The 24,859-nt window shown below is 45.3% G+C and overlaps 1 protein-coding gene across 2 annotated transcripts; it reads right to left on the reverse strand.

Moving 5' to 3' along the window:
- Positions 1-776: 776 nt before the first annotated feature.
- NDUFS1 (NADH:ubiquinone oxidoreductase core subunit S1) lies at positions 777-24,775 on the reverse strand. 2 transcript variants are annotated; one of them, XM_066576084.1, is made up of 19 exons: positions 24,754-24,775; positions 22,978-23,036; positions 21,407-21,498; positions 18,199-18,306; positions 17,832-17,908; positions 17,588-17,669; positions 17,240-17,370; positions 16,116-16,301; positions 15,035-15,169; positions 14,821-14,935; positions 9,089-9,234; positions 8,540-8,668; positions 8,180-8,309; positions 7,209-7,369; positions 6,231-6,385; positions 5,453-5,628; positions 2,597-2,731; positions 2,446-2,518; positions 777-1,084 (listed from the first exon to the last, which is right to left on the reverse strand). In XM_066576084.1, exons 2-19 carry the CDS (start codon positions 23,030-23,032, stop codon positions 993-995), a joined length of 2,178 nt encoding a protein of 725 aa, XP_066432181.1. In that variant the 5' UTR covers positions 23,033-23,036; positions 24,754-24,775; the 3' UTR covers positions 777-992. The 2 variants fall into 2 exon arrangements, with proteins under 2 accessions (XP_066432181.1, XP_066432180.1); XM_066576083.1 differs by having other exon boundaries at positions 24,637-24,762.
- Between the last annotated feature and the right edge of the window lie 84 nt (positions 24,776-24,859).

Below are 24,859 nucleotides of genomic sequence, written 5' to 3' on the forward strand. Positions count from 1 at the left end.
GGCATACGAGTGTTTTTTTATCAGTGTTTAATTAAAAAAAAGAGAAAAAAGGGGACTACAAACAGATCCATAGTGTATGGTGCAACACACTACCAAGTTTTTCCACACAGACACTTAATGATAAAAACAAACCATCGCATGCACTGATCTGATTTGTTTTAGGCCTCTTTCACATGGGATATAAAAACTTGCTACAATGTAAAGCCCACGTTTTCCAATGGGTTCTTTCACATAAACAAGATTTTGTAGCCCGTGTGAAAGAGGCTTTATGGATGAGACTCGCCCAAGTCAGTTTTTAAAATAAAATGCAAAAAAAAAAAAAGAAAAATTGGGCCTCGTTTTTTTCTTGCAGATGTGAAAAATGCATTGCATTCAGGGGGAAAAAAAACGACGAACTGAGTGAATACGGAGGTCAGCTGGAGCTACACCCACTTTAAAAAGTCTTTTTTTTTACAGACATGTTCTTTAACAGAAGTGTGCACCTAGCCTAAAGCTAAGTCAAGACAAAATAGTTGTCGAGTGAACAGGCTTCTCCTGACTCATCCAAACCGGGGAATGCCATGTCCATATGGGGTAGCGAGGCCGGCAGCTGCTAAACTTACGGTGCTACTTGTCTTCCAGGGAGACTAAGTGTATAAGTTAGGACTTTGCCTCGAACTAGCCCGAAAACCAATGGAAAAACAAGAGATGATGGAGGAGGGATACAGCTGCCGTCCACATGTGTATCCACAATACAGATGGCTAGAACATAAGACACCAGACACAGGAGCCACATATGTAATAAACCATTTAATAAGATTACAAGTAGTTTGTACACACGATCTTGGATGTGTGGTCTGCCTTAAGGTAGTTGCTTCAAAACAAGCACAGAAGAAAAGCCAAAATCCTAAGACGCTTTGGTCTTACAAAGAGCAAGGAAGCAGACTGCTTTTTTCCTGATAAGTATAAGTAGTGAGCGGAACACAGATCTGAGCAGGTTACCGGGGAACACTTTAGCAGATGGACGGTTCTTCCACTGCTTGCGCTCCTTCGGTCACAGCTTTTACACACTTGGCCATAGTCTGCGATGCACGGGTTATCGGATCTGCAGGATGAGATTTATAGCAAATGATGAGGATTAAATAAAGTTTGACAAGACTGCGGCCATATCCCCCCAGCATAACCAGAATCCGTTATCACCCAACAGCCCCAGGCAAGCTATCTTACTATAGGACACGGGTATTTAAAAAAATAAATTGTTAAAGGGAATCTGCCATCTTTTTGTAGCACTCAATAAAAGCAGAATAAAGTCGTGAAAGTCACACCGCTTACAGCGACATCTCTGCTGTAGTTTGGGAGAAACTTGCATTTTATTAATAGCAACTACACAGAGAACTAGTCCTCAATATTCAGGAGCTGAAGCTAGCCCTGCCCAATCAGTGGCTGGAGGATAGGTTAGACCAGCTGGCTGCAGCTCATGCATATGGAGGACTACTTCCTGTAGTCCTCTATGCACTGTTATGTGCTGCTACTGACAAAATGTAAGTTTCTCCCAAACCACTGCATAGATGCTGTGTGACTGTCACTATGTTATGCTTCCCTCAGTGAGGACTGCACAAAGATGGTGACAGATTCCCATTACGCTATTGATTTGATTTTGGCAGTTTTTTATGTCTTCATTCAAGCTCATTTCTATGTAATCATAGCTATAAAAACTGTATTTTTGCCTTTGCCATAATGTAATTAATTTGATATTTAGTATAACTGCATTGTTGGGAGTGGTGCAAGTTTACATGATCTTTTCATTTTTTATTAACTTTTCCTTGTTGTTATTCTAGGAAGACCTCCATAGGGCCTCATTCACACGGGCTACAAAATCATTGCTACAAGCCGCACGTATGTGAAGCTCATGGTTTCCAATGGGTTCTTTTAGGCTACGAAACATCTCTCATGTGAAAGAACCCATTGGAAACTATGGGCTTCACATACATGCGGTTTGTAGCCCGTGTGAAAGAGGCCTAAAGCTCAGATTTTTTTTTTTATGCTATACTTTTCTACCAAAACTCCCATAGTAACCCAAATCAGGCCTCCTGCACACGGGTGGAAATTCCGCGATTTTGTCGTAGAATTTCCTCCCGCGCGCACAGTATTGCATTAGATAATGCACACAGCCGCAATTTGTCAGTGTGAAAACACGCGCGGAAAACAAATCGCGGCATGTTCTATTTCTGTGCGGGTCTCGGCAGCCGGCAAACAGCGCAGAGGAGACGCCGGGAACTGGTGAGCCGCAGGGTTGTGCAGGGGCACAGGTCAGCATCCCGCTGCGAGAATTCTCACAGCGGGATCCGACCCAGCCGTCTACAGGCGGCCTTACAGGGGAAACCTGCCCTGTTACAATGACAGTTGTCACTATACTGGGTCTAATTAGTCACACCAGCTCTTTTCTGGCCGCTAGTATTCACTTACCTGTCATATAGAAGTCTTTAATGGACAGCTGAGGAGCAACCAGTGGATCAGCAAGAAGTTGTTGGTTAGCAAGCTGAATGAAGAAGACAAACAACATTACTGGAGCATTCCTAGAAGTGTTTCTAGCTAGCGGGCCATTCTGACAGCCTACCTGCGAGAGCTCTGCTGACTGCTTGAAATAATTCGCTTCTTCCACATCATCATATCGCACCAAGTTTGGTGACACTTCATGTAGTCTATTCCTTACAGCATCAATGGTGTCATACGGGAGCGTTACACCGGCTACCTGTTAGATGGGGAAAAAGAACAAGTTAAATGTGGCAATGTGCTAAAATTGAAAGCATTTTCCTGCAGACTCTTCACATTACTCTTTACTGTATTGGGTCCAAACTGGGTTTCTGTGCGTAAAACTACATACAGATTTAACCACAGACTTCAATATGCGAGGTGGAGACCTCTTTGGTTTTTGTTTCCATCAAGCCGGATAGAAAAGCACTGAGGACTGGATGTACCGTTCACTTGTCAATAGGGTGCCTCCTACTCTGTCAGCCCAATGGGACAGGGTAGTGACAGGCCCCAAATCGTAAAGCAAAGTTATCAATTAATTCATAAGTTTCAAGGAGTAATAAACAGAGAAATGGTAGAACGCAGAGTCTAAGAAAAGATGCTTCCGAATAATTTAATGAGGAATGCAAGGATTTTCTAAGATCGGCATGTCAGGAGACGGTCCCTTTAAGAAGCACTTCAGCTATTTTTTCCATATAGAGCATCATAGGCGGTTATTAGTAGCTATTAAAGTGCATCTGTACTTTCAGATGACTTTTCTCAATAAGCTGCTGTGTGTACATGAGGACTAACACTACATCTGACCATTATATGACTGCAGTTAATCACCAGTTTCCCCTTGGCAGGCTCAGGCTCTAGTTTTCCTTTCTCTCCGAGTTGGTGGGCAGACTGCGGTTTATGCCTAGCTCTACACACTGCATATGAAAAAAACTGCTGATTCTTCTTCATAATTCTCTGCAGCCCACACAGAGAAAACATCAGGGATAATAGAACAATCATATATTCAAAGGCAGCATCAAAGGCTTCACAAAGATCTGTTTAGATCGAAACGTCGCTGTGTCATTTCTTCTGGTTTGCCGCATATGTTTATTGCTGCTTGTGGGACTAACATGGAATAAAGTTCCTTTTATCTGAAATGGACTGCCGGGGATGCTGCCTTTGAATATATGATTGTTCTATTATCCCTGGTACGGGTGTTGGATCCAACCCGAGCGGAGGCGTGACATCACAATATTGGACTGATCCAGGAGTCGGATAAGTGATAGCTGCTGTGCTCTATTTATTGATGGCAGAGAAAACATCAGCATGGTGGAAACTAGAGAAGTACCGAGAAGTGGAGATGTGATTTGAGTGGCTGTATATTACTAACCAGTTAGCTGCTGTATCACCTGTACCAGTCTCTGCCTCTCCTCCCTCTCCATAAACGTCTATGGGCAGCACAAGTCATCACCCTCCTCCTCATTCCTTTCTGTTACTAGAGACAGACTTTTGCTGTCCACTGACTGTGGTCAAGTAATTAGAAGGAAGGGAAACTCCTAGTGGCCAACACTTTATAGTGATCTTTCAACAGAAAAAAGGGCATCGTAGATAAAGTGATTGGCACTTTTGCTAGTTATAACACTGACTATCATAGTAACACAAGTTGACTCAAAGTGCAGTGACCATTCAATTTAAATAGGCAATAAATATAATATAGAGGCTCTTTTGTATGTGTTCTGTATACCTGTTTTAGATGATGTGCTATTTTTGCGTTGTCAGCCATATTTTGATCCCCTCTTCTCCTCAGATGTGCTACCTATGATGCCACCCATTATGCCTTCCTTTGCAGAGTCTCCATGTACTTCTAAGTGATGCCGCTTCTTAACACTTAAACACCGGAGGCACGGACAGAAGTGTGAAGCTGCATCTCAGAAATACACTGGATATTCTGTACACAGTGCTCACAGGTAGTGCAGACAGGGAGTCTTATAAAGCTTTGCAGCTAATCTCCCTTTTGGTATATCTCAGCACTCCTGCTCTCTCATTAGTTATATTTTCCGCAGCACTCTATACATTTGGGGGGTTACAGAGGAATAAGGAGATGGAGATTGGTGGGGAGGGATTTGATAGGCGATGATGTGACCCTATAACTCACAGAAGTCACAGCCGCATATGGGAGACTGACATCCCATCTATACAGAGTGCAAGCTCTGGTGCTCAGAGTGCAATCACATGACAAACTGCACTACTGGAATATAACTGACTTAACAGTAGATGTCCAAAGAAAAAAAAATGCTGGCATTACTTCTTTACTAACGAGGTAATGGAAATAGTGCAGGGTTTTCCTAGATGTGTCCCACATTTAACTCTTTCCAATCCAATTTGTATCCTGGTTTTCCTAGGGGTCTTACTCTTTTTCTGCTGTTATACAATGGCGCTATATGCTGGCTAAAGCCAGTACTGCATGAGGTGACACATTGGATAGGCTCCGACAGCAGAGAGGCTGGTAATATACAGTAAGAGAACCCCCGATGGACGTCTTCCAACATCGAAGCTGTACCGCCTTAAATCATAATGTCTTCAGAAGTCAGACAGTGGATTGGAAAGGGTTAAGGCCTCATGTCCACGGACGGGTCGGATTTCCCCGCACAGAATCCAGCCCTGCATACCTGTATTTTTCCAGCAGTGGCGTCCGTGCGGATCTCTCCCCTTCCGGGTTTGCTGTACTGTGCATGGCCCTCACAGCTCGCAAAACAAATCTGCATGCTTTAATTAATTTGCAGACGCCCATGCTTCCCTACAGGCGGCTTGATTTGTGGATCTCCCACGTGGATTCCGCAAATTAAACCCGCCCGTGGACATTGGGCCTAAGGGATTCAGATAAGACATACATTTGAAATGCATTTTTACGCCCCATATGCACATTCTGCAAGAAAGCACAGCTCTGGTTAAATAATAGTACCTCTGACAGGGCACGAATGATTTTCCAGTCTTCTCTTGCCATTCCAGGTGGGCTCACTGCGACAAGTGTTTGCTGCGCTCTGCCTTCGGTGTTGACGTAGGTAGCAGATTTTTCTGTGTACGCACTTCCTGGAAATATCACATCTGCCATAGGAGCTCCGAGGTCTCCATGATGACCTGGTTCATTGCAATACAATGTAACATTACTACAACTAACCAGCACATACAATTAGGGCTCTGCTCACATCTGCGCCTCCGACTATACATAGGGCCCTTGTACAAAGAATGATTATTGTTCAGTATAAAGACTGACAGCAACTGAATGACAAACGAGAATTCATTCACTTACTGCTCATCATTCAGTTTGTCCAGGCGGAAAAATCCAACAACGATCGGCTCGTGTAAGCAGGCAAACGTTCATCTATGAACAACTGCCTGATTACTGTGAATGGAGGTGGGTGGCCGGAAGCAAAAGGGGTTGTCCAAGGTTAGAAAAACAGCGCCCCCCCGTTCAAAAGGGTTGTCTGTGGAATTGTAGTTCTGCTCCATTCAAGTGAATGGGAGCTGAGCTGCAATACCAGATGCAATCCAGAGACAAGGGTGGCGCTGTATTTGGAAGAAAGCAGCCATGTTTTTCTAAGCCTGGACAACCCCATTAAGCACATTATAATTGCCCCATGTAATAAGACCCATACTTCGTGGGTGATGGGATATAACTACGATTTCTCAGTATCAGGAAGCTGAACATATGCAATATAGTACAAGGCTCAGTGACTTACCTTGGTAGATAACAAAGCAGTCTTTTGGCAAGTCCTGGCGAGTGATGCATCCAGCGTCTGCACCAAGGAGAAAGAGAACCTTTGGAGGATTTTTGCGTATGGCGTCCACCCCTGGTTTATATCCCACATCGAGGGCAGCAACTTGACTGGCAACTCTGTTGAGACAATGAAAGAGCGCTAATCTTCAGACGATACATTATTTAGATCATTTGATGGGATGTCAATTATGTTTTAAGTACTTGGGAGACAAATCGAATACCCCAAAATACAATTATCATCCCTGGTCAGACACAAGCCAATCCATATGTGTATTCATATGGTGCTGCTGACTGTGGTGAAGCATTTTCTCTTAAAGGGGTTGTCCCACGAAAGCAAGTGGGGTTATACACTTCTGTATGGCCATATTAATGCACTTTGTAATGTACATCGTGCATTAATTATGAGCCATACAGAAGTTATTCACTTACCTGCTCCGTTGCTAGCGTCCTCGTCTCCATGGTGCCGTCTAATTTCAGCGTCTAATCTCCCGATTAGACGCGCTTGCGCAGTCCGGTCTTCTCCCTTCTGAATGGGCCCGCTCGTGCTGGAAAGCTGCTCCTCGTAGCTCCGCCCCGTCACGTGTGCCGATTCCAGCCAATCAGGAGGCTGGAATCGGCAATGGAACGCACAGAGCCCATGGTGCACCATGGGAGAAGACCTGCGGTCCACCGTGGGTGAAGATCCCGGCGGCCATCTTCGCAAGGTAAGTAAGAAGTCACCGGAGCGCGGGGATTCGGGTAAGTACTATGCGGTTTTTTTTTAAACCCCTGCATCAGGTTTGTCTCGCGCCGAACGGGGGGGGGGGGGGGGGACATGCAATTTTACCATCAAACCGGTGTCTATGTGTAAGTCTAATGGCTGGTATTCCCGTAGACAAAAAGGCTGCATTCACATGAACAAGCCTTAATTTGAAGGACATCCGATATACTGATAGCTTACCTGTGCAGAATATTCAGCACTTTCCAATTCTCAGGGACCCCACTGCTGATCCTGGCATTTTGTGCAAGAGTAGATACAGCAGCATGGATGGCCGCCCCATCTTTGCGTTGCAGGGCACCGCTGCCCACCACAATCATGGGCTTTTTAGCCTGGCCAAGAACCTACAAAACCATAGAAAACAAAATGATTGCATTAGAGGTGTCGTAGTTCCAGATTATTGATAAGGGACAAGTATCCTTCCATGCAGAACCTTTGGCACAGCTGTTGAGTTTATAGCATATGAATGTCACAGGATTGTCTATACAGTCCGCAAGTAGCCCCAACAGGCCATGGTTTGAGAATATTCTGTAGAGCAGAGGTGCACAACCTTTTCACATTGAGGGCCACATGATTGAACCATTCCCGAGGACCACAATAACATTTTAGATTCATATTACTATCTGAGACATTTATGGCGGAGCTAAAATATACGCCATAAAGGCCTGATTGGTGCAGGTCCCGCTTTCATGACTCCCACCGATCGGGTGAATGGGAGTCTTGTTCTTCCCAAGTCTGCACTCCAATGAAGAGACCATAACTGCATGGACTAGCATTTCCCAACTCCTATAATCTACTATGGGGAGCCACATGCATAGACAACCACCTCTCTAAGGGTCCGTTCACATAGGCAAAAATCAACATGCGGAATTCCGACATAGAAAAGAGCGTTTCTACATCTGAATTTCGCACGCATATTTTGCCCATTGACTAAATCAGTTTGTGGATCTGCACCAAAAAGCAGCTGATTTTGAAGACTTTATTGGAAATGTAATGCAAGGAAATCAAACTCCAAAACCTCATGGCTAAATTAAGAAATTCAAATCAAAGAATGTTTTCCTATCTACAGTGGGAAATGTAATAGTGGTTCTATTCTGCTAAGTCCGTCAGTACATATACATTCTCCTATATAGCGTGCATTACCCACTACATACCTTACTAAATGCATGTTTTCCAGATGCAATATCCTTGATTATCTGAGGGGAGTCTCCCAAATGGTCATAAGTGTAAGTCAGATCGACAGGACTTCCTACTACAGCTACCTGGAGGTCGTTGTGAAGCCAGCTGAAAGCACACAAGGTTATTTCATTTCTAGATTTTATGCAATTCAATGAATACAAAAAAAAAAACAAAAACAGAGGAAACGGGTTCATTCTGATGCTAAGGGGGTTCTCTGAGCTGCAGCGTGTCAGATGTCATTAACAGGCAGGTCTGTGCAGCGCCAAATGATGGCGACACTCAAGGCCTCAACAACAAATTAAATGGAATATATACCATGATAGTAAGAAACAAACCTCTTGCGAATTCTTGCATTAAATAGTGGCGCTTCATATCGCGGATTGGTACCAATAAGCAGTAACACGTCAGCCTCTTCCGTGCCGGCGATCCTGGAGTTCAGCAGGTAATTTGACCGCAGGTCAGTGCTATACAACAGAGGAAGACAGACTTCACTCTAAGGGTGTGCAGTACATAGAAAAAAGGACAATGGAATATGTATTTTCTGTAATTAAACACATCTATCATAACCTAAACATAATGGGGAAGTTTATCAAGTATCTTTCAAATACTGATCTTAATAATATTTCCGCCAACGCACAATTCTTGATGCATTAGGCGCAGCTCGCCACCTCTGTGCACCCGAGCGGTAAGAAGGGATACGCCCCCAACTTGTAATACCCGGTTATTCATGAGGAACCACACAATGCAGAGAACTAAGATAAGATGCTCCACTATTTTTATATTATGGGAAATACAAGCTTTTACTAAAACAGACATATCAGGAAATCCTCTATAAATGAAGAAAGGGATTATTTTAATTGGACAAGTCCTGTGAAGCCGCTTACCCCGCTCCAGAATTAGGGAACACTTCTTCAGTGCACAGGGTATCTGAATTCAAACGATTCAGCAAATCTTTAAGAGCGACTAAAGCCTCAGCGTCCACCAGACCTCCGGCAATGGCTGCTATATCTTTGCCCGGGACAGCTTGCAACTAGAACATAAGAGATATAATTGGTATATAGAGTATAAAGCACTTCTTCCACAATATATATAGTAGGTTACGTGCCACCAAACTTTCAAAACAATAACAGCTAGTTAAAAACAGATAGCTCCATCTAGAGAACGTCGCTAAATCAAGAAGCCTTGATAATTCGCCGATTACCATAGCAGCTGAAAACTTCACTAGAGTTACAGGAATATGAGGCAGACCATTAACGCCTTCCCGCTCCAGGACGTACATTTACGTCCTGGAGCGTCAGGGTATGTAAGAGAGGTCGCGGGGCGACCTCTTTTCATACAGCGTGGGCATCAGCTGTTTGTTACAGCTGACACCCGCGGGCAATAGCTGCTATCGTCCGTGCGGCCGATTGAGGCTATTAACCCTTTGAATGCCGCTGTCAGATGTGACAGCGCATTTAAATCCCCCGGTGAGATCGGGGGAGTGGTGCATGTGTCATGGCAGCCGGGGCCTTCTGAAAGGCCTCAGGGCTGCCTTAGGAGACTGCCTATCAAGCCATCCCCGTGGGGTGGCTTGATAGGCTGCCTGTCAAATCGCAGTATGACCTTAGGCTGAAGCATTCAGTCACATTGCAGGAGTGATCAAAGCATCACTGGTTGTAGTCCCCCAGGGGGACTTAAAAATAAAGTGAAAAAGATCAATAAAAATTTTTTTTAAATCACCCCCCTTTTGCCATATCTATAATTTAAAAATCTAAATCATAAAATAAAAATACATATTTGGTATCGCTGCGTCTGCAAAAGTCTGGTCTATAAAAGTAGCACATTATTTACCCTGTATGGTGAACGCCGCCTGAAAATAAAAAATAAAGAACGCCAGAAATGCGCTTTCAGTCACCCTGTCTTCCAGAAAAAACGTAATAAAAAGCGATCAAAAAGTCGTATGTATTCCGAATTGGTAATAAGGTAAAACTACAGGACATCCCGCAAAAATGAGCCCTCGCTCAACTACGTCGACAAAAAAATTTAAAAGTTATTGCACGTACAAGATGGCGGCAGAAAATCATTGAAAAAAATTATCTATGAAAAAAAAAAGTATAGTTAAAAAAAAAAAAAAAAAAAAACATACAAGTTTGGTATTGTAGCAATCATACTGACCCATAGACATTATCATGTCGTTTTTGTTGCAGTTTGTGCGCCGTAGATACAAGACATACTGAAAAATGGTCGTTTTCTGTTTTTCTTTACTCCACTTTTTAAAAGTTTTTCAGTACATTATATGGTACTTTAAATAGCAGTATTGAAAACTACAACTTGTCCCGTAAAAAACAAGCTTTCAAACAGTGACGTTGATTGATAAATAAAGGAGTTATGATTTTTTTAAAAGGGGGAAGGAAAAAAATGAAAATTAAAAAAAAAAAAAGTGGGGGGTTAAGAACGTGGCTAATTTTGGTGTTCAGCATATTTTTGGAGTTTCTTCTCCACTGCTTTTCAAAAGCCTTACTTTCCCTTTGAGGGTACTTTCTTTTGGGTTTAAGGACTCATTTGTTATGGTTATTCTGCTAGTTTCACAGTTTGTTCCGATTACTGCATGCTCACGTGACACAGATTTCAACTAAAATTCATGTCAGAAATCTTCAGGGTTGCCGCAAATCTTCATTTGTTGTAGCCATGGATCCACGTGTCGATTTAGCCCAGTAAATGGAAAAAATCCACTGACGGATTTTCAGGCACAGATTACACGGCGGGGAGTGAAGCCACTTCATTTCTACTACACGGATTTAACATTTGCACCATAAAGACTACAGGGCAGATTCCCGTTATCAGCAATAGGAGGCTTAAGGGCTCATGTCCACGGGCAAAAGAAGAATTAAAATCCGCAGCAGATTTTAACTCTTCTCCTGCCCGCGGATCCGCACCCCATAGGGATGCATTGACCACCCGCGGGTAGATAAATACCCGCGGATGGTCAATAAAAGGGATTTTAAAAAAAATGGAGCATGAAAAAATCTGGACCCTGCTCCATTTTCGTGCGGGTCTCCCGCGAGGACGGCTCCTGCAGGCTTCTATTGAAGCCTATGGAAGCCGTCCGGATCCGCGGGAGACCTAAAATAGGAATTGAAAAGAATTTACTCATCCGGAGCGGACCGGGAAGGTCTTCTCTTCCTCACGGCCGGATCTTTCTTGCTTCGGCTCGGCGGATGTGCCCGGCGCATGCGCGCGGCACGTCGGCGACGTGCCGCCGGCGTGACGAGTTCATCCGCCAGCCGAAAAAGAAGATCCGGCCGTGAGGAAGAGAAGACTTTCCCGCCCGCTCCGGATGAGTAAATTCTTTTAAATTCCTATTTTCAGCGCTCATGTCCGCGGGGCAGGAGGGACCCGCTGCAGATTCTCCATGTAGAATCCGTAGCAGGCCTGATTTTCCCCGTGGACATGAGGCCTTAAGACGTGAGTTTCGCTGTGGTTTCCATGTTAAACCTGCAGCAAAATATACTGTGTGAACACATAGTCCAAGGAGAGAACTAAGAGGCCCGCTTTTTAGTTTCAAAAGTTTTGATTTGATACATAATACATTTTTACATAATAAAGAGCTGAAGGATACCCCCCCCCCAGGGGGACTTTAGTAAAAACAATCTTAAGACTTTAAATGTTAAACAAACAACTATACAAATAAACATGAAACATATTATATCGGTTTCCACTCATTATTGTATCTCTAAGAAAAGTATTCTCATTCGTATATGGGACGCTATAAGGTCAGTAGTCGTGACATATTTGGGATATTTAGATAGTCAGACCATGGTTGCCAAGTCTTAAAGGGGTTGTCCCGAGGCAGCAAGTGGGTCTATACACTTCTGTATGGCCATATTAATGCACTTTGTAATGTACATTGTGCATTAATTATGAGCCATACAGAAGTTATAAAAAGTTTTATACTTACCTGCTCCGTTGCTAGCGTCCTCGTCTCCATGGTGCCGACTAATTTTCGCCCTCCGATGGCCAAATTAGCCGCGCTTGCGCAGTCCGGGTCTTCTCCTGTTCTCTATGGGGCTCCGTGTAGCTCCGCCCCGTCACGTGCCGATTCCAGCCAATCAGGAGGCTGGAATCGGCAATGGACCGCACAGAAGCCCTGCGGTCCATGGAGACAGAGGATCCCGGCGGCCATCTTCAGCAGGTGAGTATGAAGACGCCGGACCGCCGGGATGCAGGTAAGCGCTGTGCGGGTGGTTTTTTTAACCCCTGCATCGGGGTTGTCTCGCGCCGAACGGGGGGGGGGGGGGGGGTTTAAAAAAAAATAAAACCCGTTTCGGCGCGGGACAACCCCTTTAAGGAAGCCCTCCATAGAATCATCCCTCATAGTAGACAGCTTTTCACAGATCATCATTTTGGAGATTCTAGCTATGATGGGGTTCAGAATAAGGGATGGTCTCAACCATTGGGATGCTATGTAGATCCTTGCCGCCATACATATAAACTGGGAGAGTTTGTGTTGTTGATTATTATACCTGGTCGGTTCGCCCACCAGCATGCAAACCGAAGGGGTGAGGGGGAAAGTCTTGCCCAAAACTCTCAAAACCAGACTGGCTACCAGCCTCCACAGGAATCTCACCACTGGGCATGTCCGCCAGCTATGCAAAACCGAACCCAGTGCCCCGCAAGCTCTAAAGCAATTTAAAATGCCCACTTCTAAATAAATAAAAGAATCTTTAAGGACTAGAGATGAGCGAACGTGCTCGGCCACGCCCCTTTTTCGCCCGAATACCGCGATTTTCGAGTACTTCCGTACTCGGGCGAAAAAATTCGGGGGTCGCCGTGGCGGCGCGGGGGGTTGCAGGGGCGAGAGGGAGAGAGAGAGCTCCCCCCTGTTCCCCGCTGCTACCCCCCACGCCGCCACGCCTCTCCCCGCCCCCCCCCCCCCCCCCCCGAGTACTTTTCACCCGAGTAGTGAAGTACTCGAAAATCGCGGTATTCGGGCGAAAAAGGGGCGTGGCCGAGCACGTTCGCTCATCTCTATTAAGGACCTATTTAACCCCTTCATGCTGCAGCCAGTTTTGGCCTTCCTGACTAAACCCCATTCTTTAAATCTATCACTTTACCTGGTAATGACTTCAGAATGCTGTTACTTATCCAAGCACCATTCCAGGTTTACATAAGACATAAGAATCACCCCTCAAAAAGATCCCATTTTAGAAAATGACCCTCAAGGAATTCATAAAGCTGTATAGTGACTGTTTTGACCCCATGGATGTTTTCTAAATGGGTTTTAAAATTCAATTACAATTTTTCCAAAATTTCTCACTTTCACAAAAAGCAATTGAAAAAGAGTACCCCACGATTTGCTACCCAATCTAACCCTAGTATAGAAACATCCCATATGTGGACATAAACTGCTGTTTGGATGCACAACAGGGCCCACAAGAGAAGGAGCGCAGACTTTGCTGGAGCAATCTTTGGACACCATATCACATTTACAGACCCCCAAGGAAGCAAATATAGTAGCAGCCCCCCAAAAGTGACCATTTTAGAAACCTCATCCTTCTGGGTATAGGTATATTAAAAGTAGACATTTTCTTGGAGTCTTAGTAGTATGTCATTTTACAATGTGTGGGCGTCTGTAAGCTGTGTAGAGTACATCCAAGTTTAAAGGGGTTATCCAGCGACATACTTTTGTTCAAAAATTTCTTCAGCCTGCAGTAGTCACATAACAGAGCTCATAGTCAGGCATCCATGCTCCCCTGCCGCCTCTCTGATCAACCGCTGGTCTTCACTTCCTAATGCAGGGAGCCAGCGATGACGTCTCAGACAAAAGGACCATGTGATAGTCACAGCCAATCACTGGCTCCCTTCAGCTGGTAAACAGCTGCGGCGCTCACGTGACCCAGTGTCGGGTCGTCATTAGAGATGAGCGAACCTACTCGTTTCGAGTAATTACTCGATCGAGCACCGCGATTTTCGAGTACTTCCGTACTCGGGTGAAAAGATTCGGGGGGCGCCAGGGGGAGGCGTGGCGGAGCAGGGGGGTAGCAGCGGGGAACAGGGGGGAGCCCTCTCTCTCTCCCTCTCCCCCCTTCAACCCGCCACTCACCCACGGCACCCCCCGAATCTTTTCGCCCGAGTACGGAAGTACTCGAAAATCGCGACGCTCGGGCGAAAAAGGGGCGTGGCCGAGTAGGTTCGCTCATCTCTAGTCGTCATCACTCCTCTCCAAAAAGGGAAGGTTAGCATGGACCGGCATGACGGCAGCGGTGGGGAAAGTGTTGCAGGCGAGTATGAGCTCTGCTATTTTACTACCGCAGGCTGACGTAGTTTTTGAACAAAACCATGTGGTCAGATAACCCCTTTAATTTAATTTTGGGGGGGATGTGAGGGGGTGAGGTGTTTGAAATGGGGAAAAAAACAGCATGCCGTATAAAAATGACATTCACTTTATTCTACGAGTCCTCGGGAGTGCGACTTGCTTTTTCAGTAGCCTTTTGCTCGGACTGATGAAGAGGGTCACAAGAGTACACCTATACGCCCTAATAAAGCATTATAGTAATGGGACAACCCCTTTAAATATCACTCACTTAGGTATCTTCTACTAAATTTAGGGATTGTGGTGTAGATCCTCAATACTTACCACTCCAGCCGCCTTAGTCAGTACATCTTCCCAGGAAGCCTGGACCAGATAACCGTTCTCATCCTTGATCATGGGTTGAGTAAGTCTCTGACGCTTCAAACCATCATAAGCAAATCTGTTTATAGAGAATGTATTCATGCCATCATTTGCTTACAATAGAAAACGTTACTATATTCAGTACACGCATAGCAGTGAATGGCGGGAGGGAGAATACCTGGTTTTATCAGAAATCCATTCTTCATTGATATCCTCATGCATTTTAGGCAATATTCTCATCACCTCTCCACCTCGTGTGCTGACCACAATGTTACTACCCAGCGCATCCAGAACGTCAATGGATTCAGTTTTCCTGTTTATAAAGCCAAATAAATAATTAAGTCCAATTCATATTATTTATTTTAACTCCTTAAGGACCAAGCCCTGCAAATTTACAGTGTTTGGTCCTGGGCTTCAATCCTAGACCATCCTAAAAATACGGCATGGGATTAAAGTTCCTGCAATCTTACAGGAGCAGGTCGGGTCCTCGGATGTCTGTGACAGCCGAGAACCCAGAGAAGAAGTCAGAAGCCTTTTTTTAGAAAGCGCTACGGAATAAATTGGCGCTATACAAAGATTATTATTATTATTATTACTAACCACTTCTGCCTTCTCCTTTACAGGCTGTATAAAAGGCTCAATGAGCACTATGTAGTGAAGAGAGAAAACGGCAGCCTTACTTCTGCTATTCGACCTGGTGATCACGTGACTGCCAGGTACCCACCTACCAAAGCGGTGCTGCAGGGTCTTAGCAGACCAAGATCAGCTCTGTTAGTGACTACTGTTACTACAGAGGGATATTTTCCCTCTAACTGGGGCTCCTAAGGGCACGCCAGCTAGAGTGGAAAAGTGAAAAAAAATATATATATGTGACCCCCAGAAAATCTATATGACGTCATGGTGAACATAGATGGTAAAAAAATATATATATACAAAAGTTAAAAAATAAATAAATACGAAAATAAACAAAAATAGGGCATTAAAACCACCACATGGGTGAAATCCCCAATAGCGGGTCTGTTCCTTTAGGACCAAAACACATTGGGGTCCTTTAAGCCCCTAAGTGCCATTAATTCCAAGGTAGTGAAAATGGAGATTTAAGTGTATTACATATGAAAAACAACCTGAACAAGACGCATGAAAGTTACTTACAAACTGGTACAGAGGGAGAAGGACCCCGTCCACAGGGTCTTTCTATCTACAACATATGCATAATTAAAAAAAAAAGAGAACTGTAAATCTTTCCGGTCTCCACGTACCTAGTCTCCCAGGGTCGAGCCGTGAACGCATAAGGCTTGGAGGTTAATGCTCCAACAGGGCACAAATCTATAATGTTGCCCGACAACTCTGACATAAACATTTTCTCTACGTAGGTGCCAACTTGCATCTCATTTCCTCTGCCTGTAGTTCCAAGGTCATCAACACCAGCAATCTCACTGGCAAATCTGAGATGAAAGAAAAACCCATTCATGTGTAGAATTCAGACAGTATAGGGAAAATAATAGCAAAAATACAAATTTAAGGGGTTGTCTAGATGCAAAAATCACTTTTTAACATTCCATTCCAATCAGAGGAACTAACCCGTCCTCAGACCTGGAGATCCAGCACTAAACCCTATGTAGTCTTACTGGTCCTTGTTGTGGAATGAACACTACATGAGCGCTGCAGCCAATCAGTGGTCTCAGCGGTCATGTGCCATTCTCCTGGTATATCCACTCACAGCTTTTTTTCTTTTCATAGCAGCGTTATCCATGCAGAATTAATTATGTGATATTGTAACAATTTGGACTCTTCCAGATACAGCGCTAACAAATGTGAAAAAAAATTTTTTTTTGATGTGATGACTGGAAAAAGTTATTAAACATTTTTTCACTTATTTTTAATTGAAAAAAATTAAAAAGTCCCTAAGGAACCTTGAATTTTGTGATCATTTAAACAGTATAATGCAATATCATAACATTGCATTATACTGTAACCGGACAGGCATTCTATTAAGATGTGCCACAGGCACATCTTAAAAGGCAAACAATCATGGCAGCTCTGAGGGCCTTTAAAAGGACCTAGCTGTCATGACACCTGGACAGCAGCCAGCAATCTCATTGCGTATGCGAGGGTGGGGATTTGGGACATCACAGTCCCAGTTAATCTGTAATCTGCATTACCGTGGCTGTGATTGTGGCTATTGCAGACAAGTGTCGGCTGTCAAAAATGTCCGACATCCACTGTGTATGGAGCAAGCTTGGCTCCCAAACCCATTCTAGACAGACATGTGAAGTACATGTATGGTGCACATCAGGAAGGGGTTAATATTTTGCCATATAGCTACCAAAGGCATAAATGAGTTTACTGTAGAGCTGCAGTAAATGCATAATAAGAGAGTTACCGAATACATCTGGTACACTGAATGCAGCGGGTCATGATGGTCTTAACTAGGGGTCCAATGTTCTTGTCCTCTACTGCACGTTTTCCTTCTGTGAACCTGCTCCTATCACTACCAAACATCATTGACTGATCCTGCAAGAGAGGAGAAAAAACATTAAACTGCATCTCTTACCCGCGGCCAACCTGGCTTTCATTAGAAATAGCACATAAGAGCCTACAGTAATGCTGCAGTACTCAGTATGCGCAGTACTCAGTGTGCGCCCCCCTGCTCCACGCCTGCAGTCCAATCAATATGTAGCAAGGCTGATGAAATTATAACTTCCTATGAGTCCCAACTATATACACTTACCTGCAGATCACATTCTCCTCCTTGATCACAAATAGGACAATCCAATGGGTGGTTTGCCAGCAAGAACTCCATCACTCCCTCCCTAATTGAAGCAAAAGTGGATAGGTCAAGAAATTAACTTGCAAAGAAAAAAGTTTTAGCTTTTCCTTTAACAAATGTTTTGATGATCTCGGTCTAAAAACATCAACTACTCAAAGCCATTACAGCTAGTAGAGGGTTTTTAGGGTCCCTCCATTTAGCATACCTTGCTTTTCTGCTCTTTTCTGAATTTGTCAGTATATTCCAGCCTTTCATGACAGGCATAGCACAAGCCGCTACAGGCTAGGAAGAAAGGGAAAGTTCCATCATGAGATTCCTCTAATCTCAGACCCTCTCACATAATCTAGAAAGGTAATTAGGAAGTCTAGATACACACGATATCCAAAAGGGCAAATCCAAATATGTTCCCCTAATGATTATGGTATATTTCTAATTCGACCACAGTACAGTTGCCCTTTTGTTTACCCGCCCCCCCAAAAAATAAAAATAAAAAACACACTATTAAAACTCCATAAAACTACGGTATATAATAATCAGCTAGGGCTCATGGGTAATGTAGATATTGCACAAACCTTGGGGGCTTTCTCTATTTCTACAAGACACATACGACAATTTCCAGCTACTGACAAGCGATCATGGTAACAGAAGCGAGGTATCTGTATTCCCACCTTCTCACATGCCTGCGAGGGAAGGAAGAACAAGACAGAGGTTTAAATAATACACAGTTATAGGTCATATAATAATATCCTTACTAAAGAAGTTATGAAAAGGTGTTACTCTTTCGCAGATTCTTTGGTGTGTCATGGAGGGGGCAAGTTAAAAAAAAAGGATTTAAGACTTCCTTGGTGTACAAAGCTGTCATAGGTGTGTGTTTTAGTAAAATAACAAGATCAAGGATGTCAGTCAGGTACCGAATAATATATATGTGGTTTATTACTATTCCCTTAACTTTAATAGCTGAGGCAATATATGACATCGGCCTGAATTTACTCTAGAGACTGTTCCGGAATACTCCATTCAAGGAGAAACCCTTCTGGTTAACCTTTCAATGTTAAACATACACCTATGCTATTAGCTGCTTTAAGCCTGATAAACTAACCTTGCCCATGATCATACAGTATTGTGCAAAAGTTTTACACAGGTGTGGAAAAAAATGCTGCAAAGTAAGTGCTTTCCAAAACAGAAGTGTTAATAGTTTATTGACAAAAATGACGAAATACAAAGTGAATGAACAAAAGAAAAATCTAGATCAAATCAATATTTGGTGGCAAAACCTTTGTCTTGAAAACAGCATCAATTCTTCTGGGTACGCTTGCACAAAGTCAGGGATTCTGTAGGATAAGGGCTCCTTCACACGGGCGCTAAGATTTTCTTCCCGCCGCGTCACGATCGTAATGTGGGTGAAAAAAAAAAACACAAACTCCCTCTCTGCAACTTGATGGCTCACAGCAATAGGAGGGGGCGGGGCAGGAGTTAGTGCGCTAAACTCCCGCCCCGTCCTGCCCCCTTAAAACGCTCATGTGAAGGCAGCCTCATAGTTAGGTGTATGATTAACCAATTACATCAAACAGGTAATCGTGATCATCATTTTCATATGTAGGATGTTAAACAGTGCCATCAGATCAGAACTGTCAGAAACCAGTGGGACCCCGATACACCCATCTACTGTCGGGAGAAGTCTGGTCAGAAGTGGTCTTCACCGTAGAAACAAGGCCAGGAAACTAAACTGTGCATGAAAACATAGGAACTGGAGTGCAGAAAAATTGCAGCAGGTTCTCTGCCTTTTGTTACAGCCACATATTTCACATTTTGACTCATCAGTCCAGTTTGTTCCCCAAAAGGGCTGGAGAGCGGTACAGTAAGGAGTGTCTGCAGGTAACAGTGAAGTATGGTGGAGGTTCCTTGCAAGTTTGGGGCTGCATTTCAGCAAATTGAGTTGTGGATTTGGTCAGGATTAATGGTGACCTCAATGCTGATAAATACAGGGAGATACTTATCCATCAGGGAGGCACTGGATTGGTTCCACATTTATTCTGCAGTAGGACAACAACCCCAAACATATAGCCAATGTAATTAAGAATTATCTGCACCATAAAGAAGAACAAGGAGTCCTGGAAGTGATGATGATGTTGAGATCAAGGCTCTGTAGTGGTGGCCATATCAAGTCTGTCTGGGATTACATGAAGATACAGAAGCAATTGAGCAAGCAGACATCCACCGATGATCTGAGGTTAGTCCTCCGGGATGTTTGGGACAACCTCCCTGCAGAGTTCTGTGTAAACTGTGTACAAGTGTACCTAGAAAGATTGATGCTGTTTTGAAAGCAAAGGGCGGTCACACCAAATATTGATTTAATTTTGATCTTGTTCATTCATTTTGCAATTTGTTAATTGACAAAAAGAAACTATTAACACTTCTAAATTTGAAAGCATTCTTAGGGCTTATTCAGACGACCGTATATCGGCCGCGTATTCACACCGGCCGATATACGGCGTCCCTCTCTGCAGGGGAAGGAGGAGGCTGAGGGGAGGTGGGATGGGGGCAGAGCTAATTTCCAGAACTTAGCCCCGCCCATGTCCTGCCTCCTCCCATTGCAAATAGTGCAGAGGGGCAGAGAGGGGGTGGAGAGGAGGCAGCGAGGGGGCAGGAGCTCAGAGCACTGCTCCTGGCTCTTCCAGCCTCATCCCCCCGCAGAGAGAGATGCCGTATATCGGCCAGCGTGAATACCCGGCCGATATACGGTCGTCTGAATAAGCCCTTAGGCTGGGTTCACATTTTCTGCACAGAAATTCCGCCTGCAATGTTAAGCCCGAGACTAAGCAGCAAAGTGGGTGAGATTTGCAAAAATCTCATCCACACACTGTGGCCAAGCCGCGCTGAAACTGACATGTTGCGCGGAATTCAAAGCTGCAGCATGTCAATTTTATCGCAGTTTCCACTGCTGGCTCTTTCCTTTTTTATGGAGAGAGATTCCTGCAGCGGAATACAGGCTGACGAGGTTTTAAAGCTGCTTTCCCGCTGCGGAAATCACGCAGAATTTCAGTGTGGTCCCGCTGCAGACATTCCGTGATTTGTGCTGGATTTCTGTCCCGTGGGAACACGGCCTTAATTTGCAGCATTTTCCCCACACCTGCCTAAAACGTTTGGACAGCACTGTAGCTGCTGACACACTGTCAGCTCTGAAATCTGCTGAGCAATGCATTCCGCAGACTACATGGGTGCACTATGTGGCCCCCTCATTCTATGCGCGCCATGTAGTCCACTGGAAGCATTCAACAGCAGGTTTGATGGCTGCCACCGAGGGAATGGTGGAGAAGATAAGTATTAGGGCTCCTTCACACGGGCGACACCGCATCGCTGTGAGAAAAATCGCAGCGATATGACAAAGTTCCATCGCATCGCATGCAAACCGCATTTTCGTGCGATGCAACAGAGAGGAAGGCTCCATAGACAAACATGGGCTACAAAACCTCGCCTGTCGCAGGCATATCGCTGGACCTGCGAGGTTTGTGTGTCATTTTGTAGCATGCTACAAAACATCTCATGTGTGAAGGAACCCATAGGAAACCATGGGCTTCTCACATATGCGATTTGTAGCATTGTAGCAATGCTACTAAATCGTGCGACATTGTCACCCGTGTGAAGGAGGCCTTAAACTTACATGCCCGGACTTGGAGCCCATAAACTTAGCTTAGTTCAGTTTATAGGGCTCAAAGTAGCTGATGGATGACCTCTGATTATACCCAAATGAAATGAAGAAACTACATCACTACTCTGTACCTGCAGCACTGTGGTGCCGGGCTCCACCATCACCGGATTGCCATCCACAAAGACCTCCAACAGGTTGCTTGCAGCTGTGCTTGCTGTACGGACTGAAAATAATGAAAAGTTAATTAGTGTCTGTAACACAAAATAAAACAGAAGACACTAAAGTTATATTTACTGAGGAGTTAAAAACATATAAAAGATAATAATAAAGGCTCCCATGCACATTCGAGAAAAGTCAGCCGAGCGCTCTACTTTCAGGGGGACACGCCAATTATCTGATGTGTATGGGTCCCGTCCACCCATGTGATGTTGGAGAAAGAGAGGAATTCTTGGATTTCAACACCTGATTCTTTTGTCTTCCCTGAAAATAAGCCGCCGGAGCCGTCTGTCTGGCAGTAGCTTACCTCTGCCTTTGAGAACACATCCCTGCCTGGCTGAGCCAAGTGTGCCCATGTATGGAGAAGTCAGTAGGAAACGTTATTGGCCAAACAAGATGTGCGGGTATCTCAGCCTTTGGTGATGCAGTTGAGCTACAGCTACACCGCCGTGACTTGTGGTGCTACTGAGTGATTTTATCCATTGAGCGGCAGTCTGAAGGAATACTAGGAGTTGCCTGCAACTTTGTGAACCGCAGCAACTACTCGATAATGAAATCAATCAAGTAGCACAAAAAGTCTCATGGCAAGGCCACCTGGGGTGGGAATGACGCGGCCAAAAACCACGATGACGTGCGGCCACTGTGGATTTTACGTAGATTGTTAAATGGCAACCCAATTTTGCAAGTAAACAGCAGATTCACCTGCAAAAATGCACAGTCATTAAAGGGGTTTTCCCCCCAACTATTCATGACCTATCCTGAGGTCATCAATAGTCGAGCAGCTGGGGTCCACTGTCCGGGACCCAGGCTGATCAGCTGATTGGGGACCCACTATCAGCGCCGTAATACACAGGGATCAGAGTGGAAGCCAACCTGTGTAGCGACTGGCACTCGTAATTGCAGGCGAAGCCCTCATTAAAATCAATGGGAGCTGTGCTTGTAATTACAAGCGCCGGCCACTACACAGGGGGCAGAACTGAACTGCTTACACTCCAATCCCTGTGTATTGTGAAGCTGACCAATCACCAGAGATCCAAAGCGATGGACCCCAGCTGATTAACTATTGATGATCCGCCCTGAGGATAGGTCATCAATACTATTTGCGGGGAAAACCCCTTCCACATTGCATTTGGCACGCAAGATCAGTTTTAAAGTGCGAAATCATGCAGCCGATAGATTAGGAATGCAGCAGCTACATGCCAATGCAGTGTTACTGCACCCCTTATCCTCAGTGCAGCCCTGGCCTAACCAGTATGACCGTACTGAGCAACGGGGTCAGTATACAAATAGGGAGAACTTCAGAGTATTTATCACAACTAGTGCAAGGGGAAAGCGGAGCCATGGCCCAGAGCAAGCAAGAGGGCGACCGCGTTCCTCTTCCACAGGGGTCATTGACGCTACGGGAACTCCTTTTCCTCTTGCACTAGTCTGATCACTCTCCTCCGCCGGGTAGAGCATCCATCCAGCCCAGGCGGCACATACTCACCATTGTTCACAGTGGCGCTTGTCAGAGCCCGGCGGATGGCGGGAGAGAGCAGCATGGTGCTGAGAAGACAAAAGGATATAGAAAACATGAGGTTCAATCCAGATGGGGTTTTCTATCCCCCAATAATGGGGCTGGCGTCACCGTCACCCCTTCAGGCTGGAGACTTAAAGAGCAGCAGCATCCCCAGCTAACTTCAGAACTGTCACAGAGACCGTCATAAGTACTAATCAGTGGGGTCCCGCTACTGAGACGCCCACTGATCGCTGGAACGAGGGGGCTGGGGTGCTCGCCTGAGCGCTGTGGCCCCTCGGCTATCTTTGCTGCTTTTTGGCTCCTTCCGGCAGCTGAAGATGGACACAGAGGTCTATAGTGCTTTCTAAGCACCTATGTGTGGGCTATACTAACTAAAGGGGTTTTTCAGGGAGAATACTACAGATGATGAATCATTAGGATAGGTCATCAATAGTTGATTGGCTGGGGTCCATCACTCTGGACCCTGACCGATCAGCTGAGCAGGCGCATGCTGTCAGTGCCGCAAATACACAGAGGTCGGGGTGGAAGTCTCTGCGCCGACCTCTGTGTAGTGACCAGTGCTTGTAATTGCAGGCACGGCTCACGTTGATGTCAATAAGGTAGATGAGGTCTTCAGAACTGATCACAGTATCCCAGATGTGGTCTCATCTACCAGCGGGATCACAATCTCCGTCTTTCTACTGGTTATACCTCTCTGCAGCCGAGCGTCCTATTAGCTTGCTTCAAAAGGAAGGTGAAATCTGCAGCAGATCTGCCCCAGAGCAGTGAGGTGTGAGCGTCCCTGAAGGCCGGCACCACCTGGGCGCAAGCGTATTAGCTGGCGCTGCGTATCGGCACGAGGGGCGTTGTGTTTTTGCATGTGTACATATTGTACTAATTAAATATGTGCTATTTTCGTGCTCAATACACATGAAAATAGGGCATGGTGCATCTTATTCAGCACAATGTAAACGTCTGAGCAAAAAACGCACATCTACCCAAACCTCTTGAAATCAATCAGTTCTGTTCACTGCGTACCGCGCGTGCATATTTTGCGCACATAATACACAGCGCTGACGCGGTCCTGTGATGGGTGCGTTCACACCTTGCAGATTTCACACTTTCAATTTGAATTCAATTGCAGGTGAAATCTGCACCAACATTGGCAGCCGCTCAGCGGAGTGCGAGGCGTGCGGGCGCCCCCCGAGGAGTTTACTAGGGGCTGACGGAATATAACTGCAGTCACCGGCGCACATTAAAGCGCCAATCTCCAGAAAACCGCTTCCAGATCCTCCTGCACATCCGCTGGCCCCGGTGACGGGTACAATGGTGGTTGTAGGCACCGCACCACACTCCTTTACGGACGCTTATACATAGGTGGGCACAGCAGTCACCCCTCAGAACTGCAGGGGGCCCAGCTCGCCCACCAGGGTCCTGGTAATGCATGGCATGTATGGCCATTGCTGACTGCAGTGATATTACTATATACTACCACCACCACTGGCTGCTGGCACCGGTATGGGCAGCCGCAGCTGTCAAGGGCATGAGAGTCACCCGGTACACGGTGGCCTCCTCCGCCCGGAGCCCCGTCCTACCCCCCCGCTGTACACCGGCAGGAGCTCCGAGCTCTCCGCCCGCCGGACTCACCCCCTGATTTCCCTCCGGGAAGCCGCAGCTATCTAGCCTTACAGACCACAACAGCGTCTATCTGCCCCAGGTCAATATGGCCGACTCGGCTATCTTCGGCTCCGCTCGGAAATTTACTTATGTTCGTCGATTTCCGGCAACTGTTGCAAAACGTCCGGGTAAGCGGCGCATCCACGTTATTATACAGCGGAGATAAGCATCGTGTAGACCGCGGGCAGGGTTT

The sequence above is a fragment of the Eleutherodactylus coqui genome, chromosome 8 (assembly GCF_035609145.1).
Source record: "Eleutherodactylus coqui strain aEleCoq1 chromosome 8, aEleCoq1.hap1, whole genome shotgun sequence".
Taxonomy (NCBI): domain Eukaryota; kingdom Metazoa; phylum Chordata; class Amphibia; order Anura; family Eleutherodactylidae; genus Eleutherodactylus; species Eleutherodactylus coqui.

Excerpts from the sequence above, each read along its gene's own strand:
- NDUFS1 (XM_066576084.1), bottom strand. The coding sequence starts at position 23,032 with ATGCTGCTCTCTCCCGCCATCCGCCGGGCTCTGACAAGCGCCACTGTG. Across the intron at positions 16,302-17,239 it reads CAGTGTACCAGATGTATTCG|ATTTGCCAGTGAGATTGCTG; the intron begins GTAACTCTCTTA and ends CTTTCATCTCAG. Across the intron at positions 15,170-16,115 it reads GCTCGACCCTGGGAGACTAG|GAAAACTGAATCCATTGACG; the intron begins GTACGTGGAGAC and ends CTTTATAAACAG.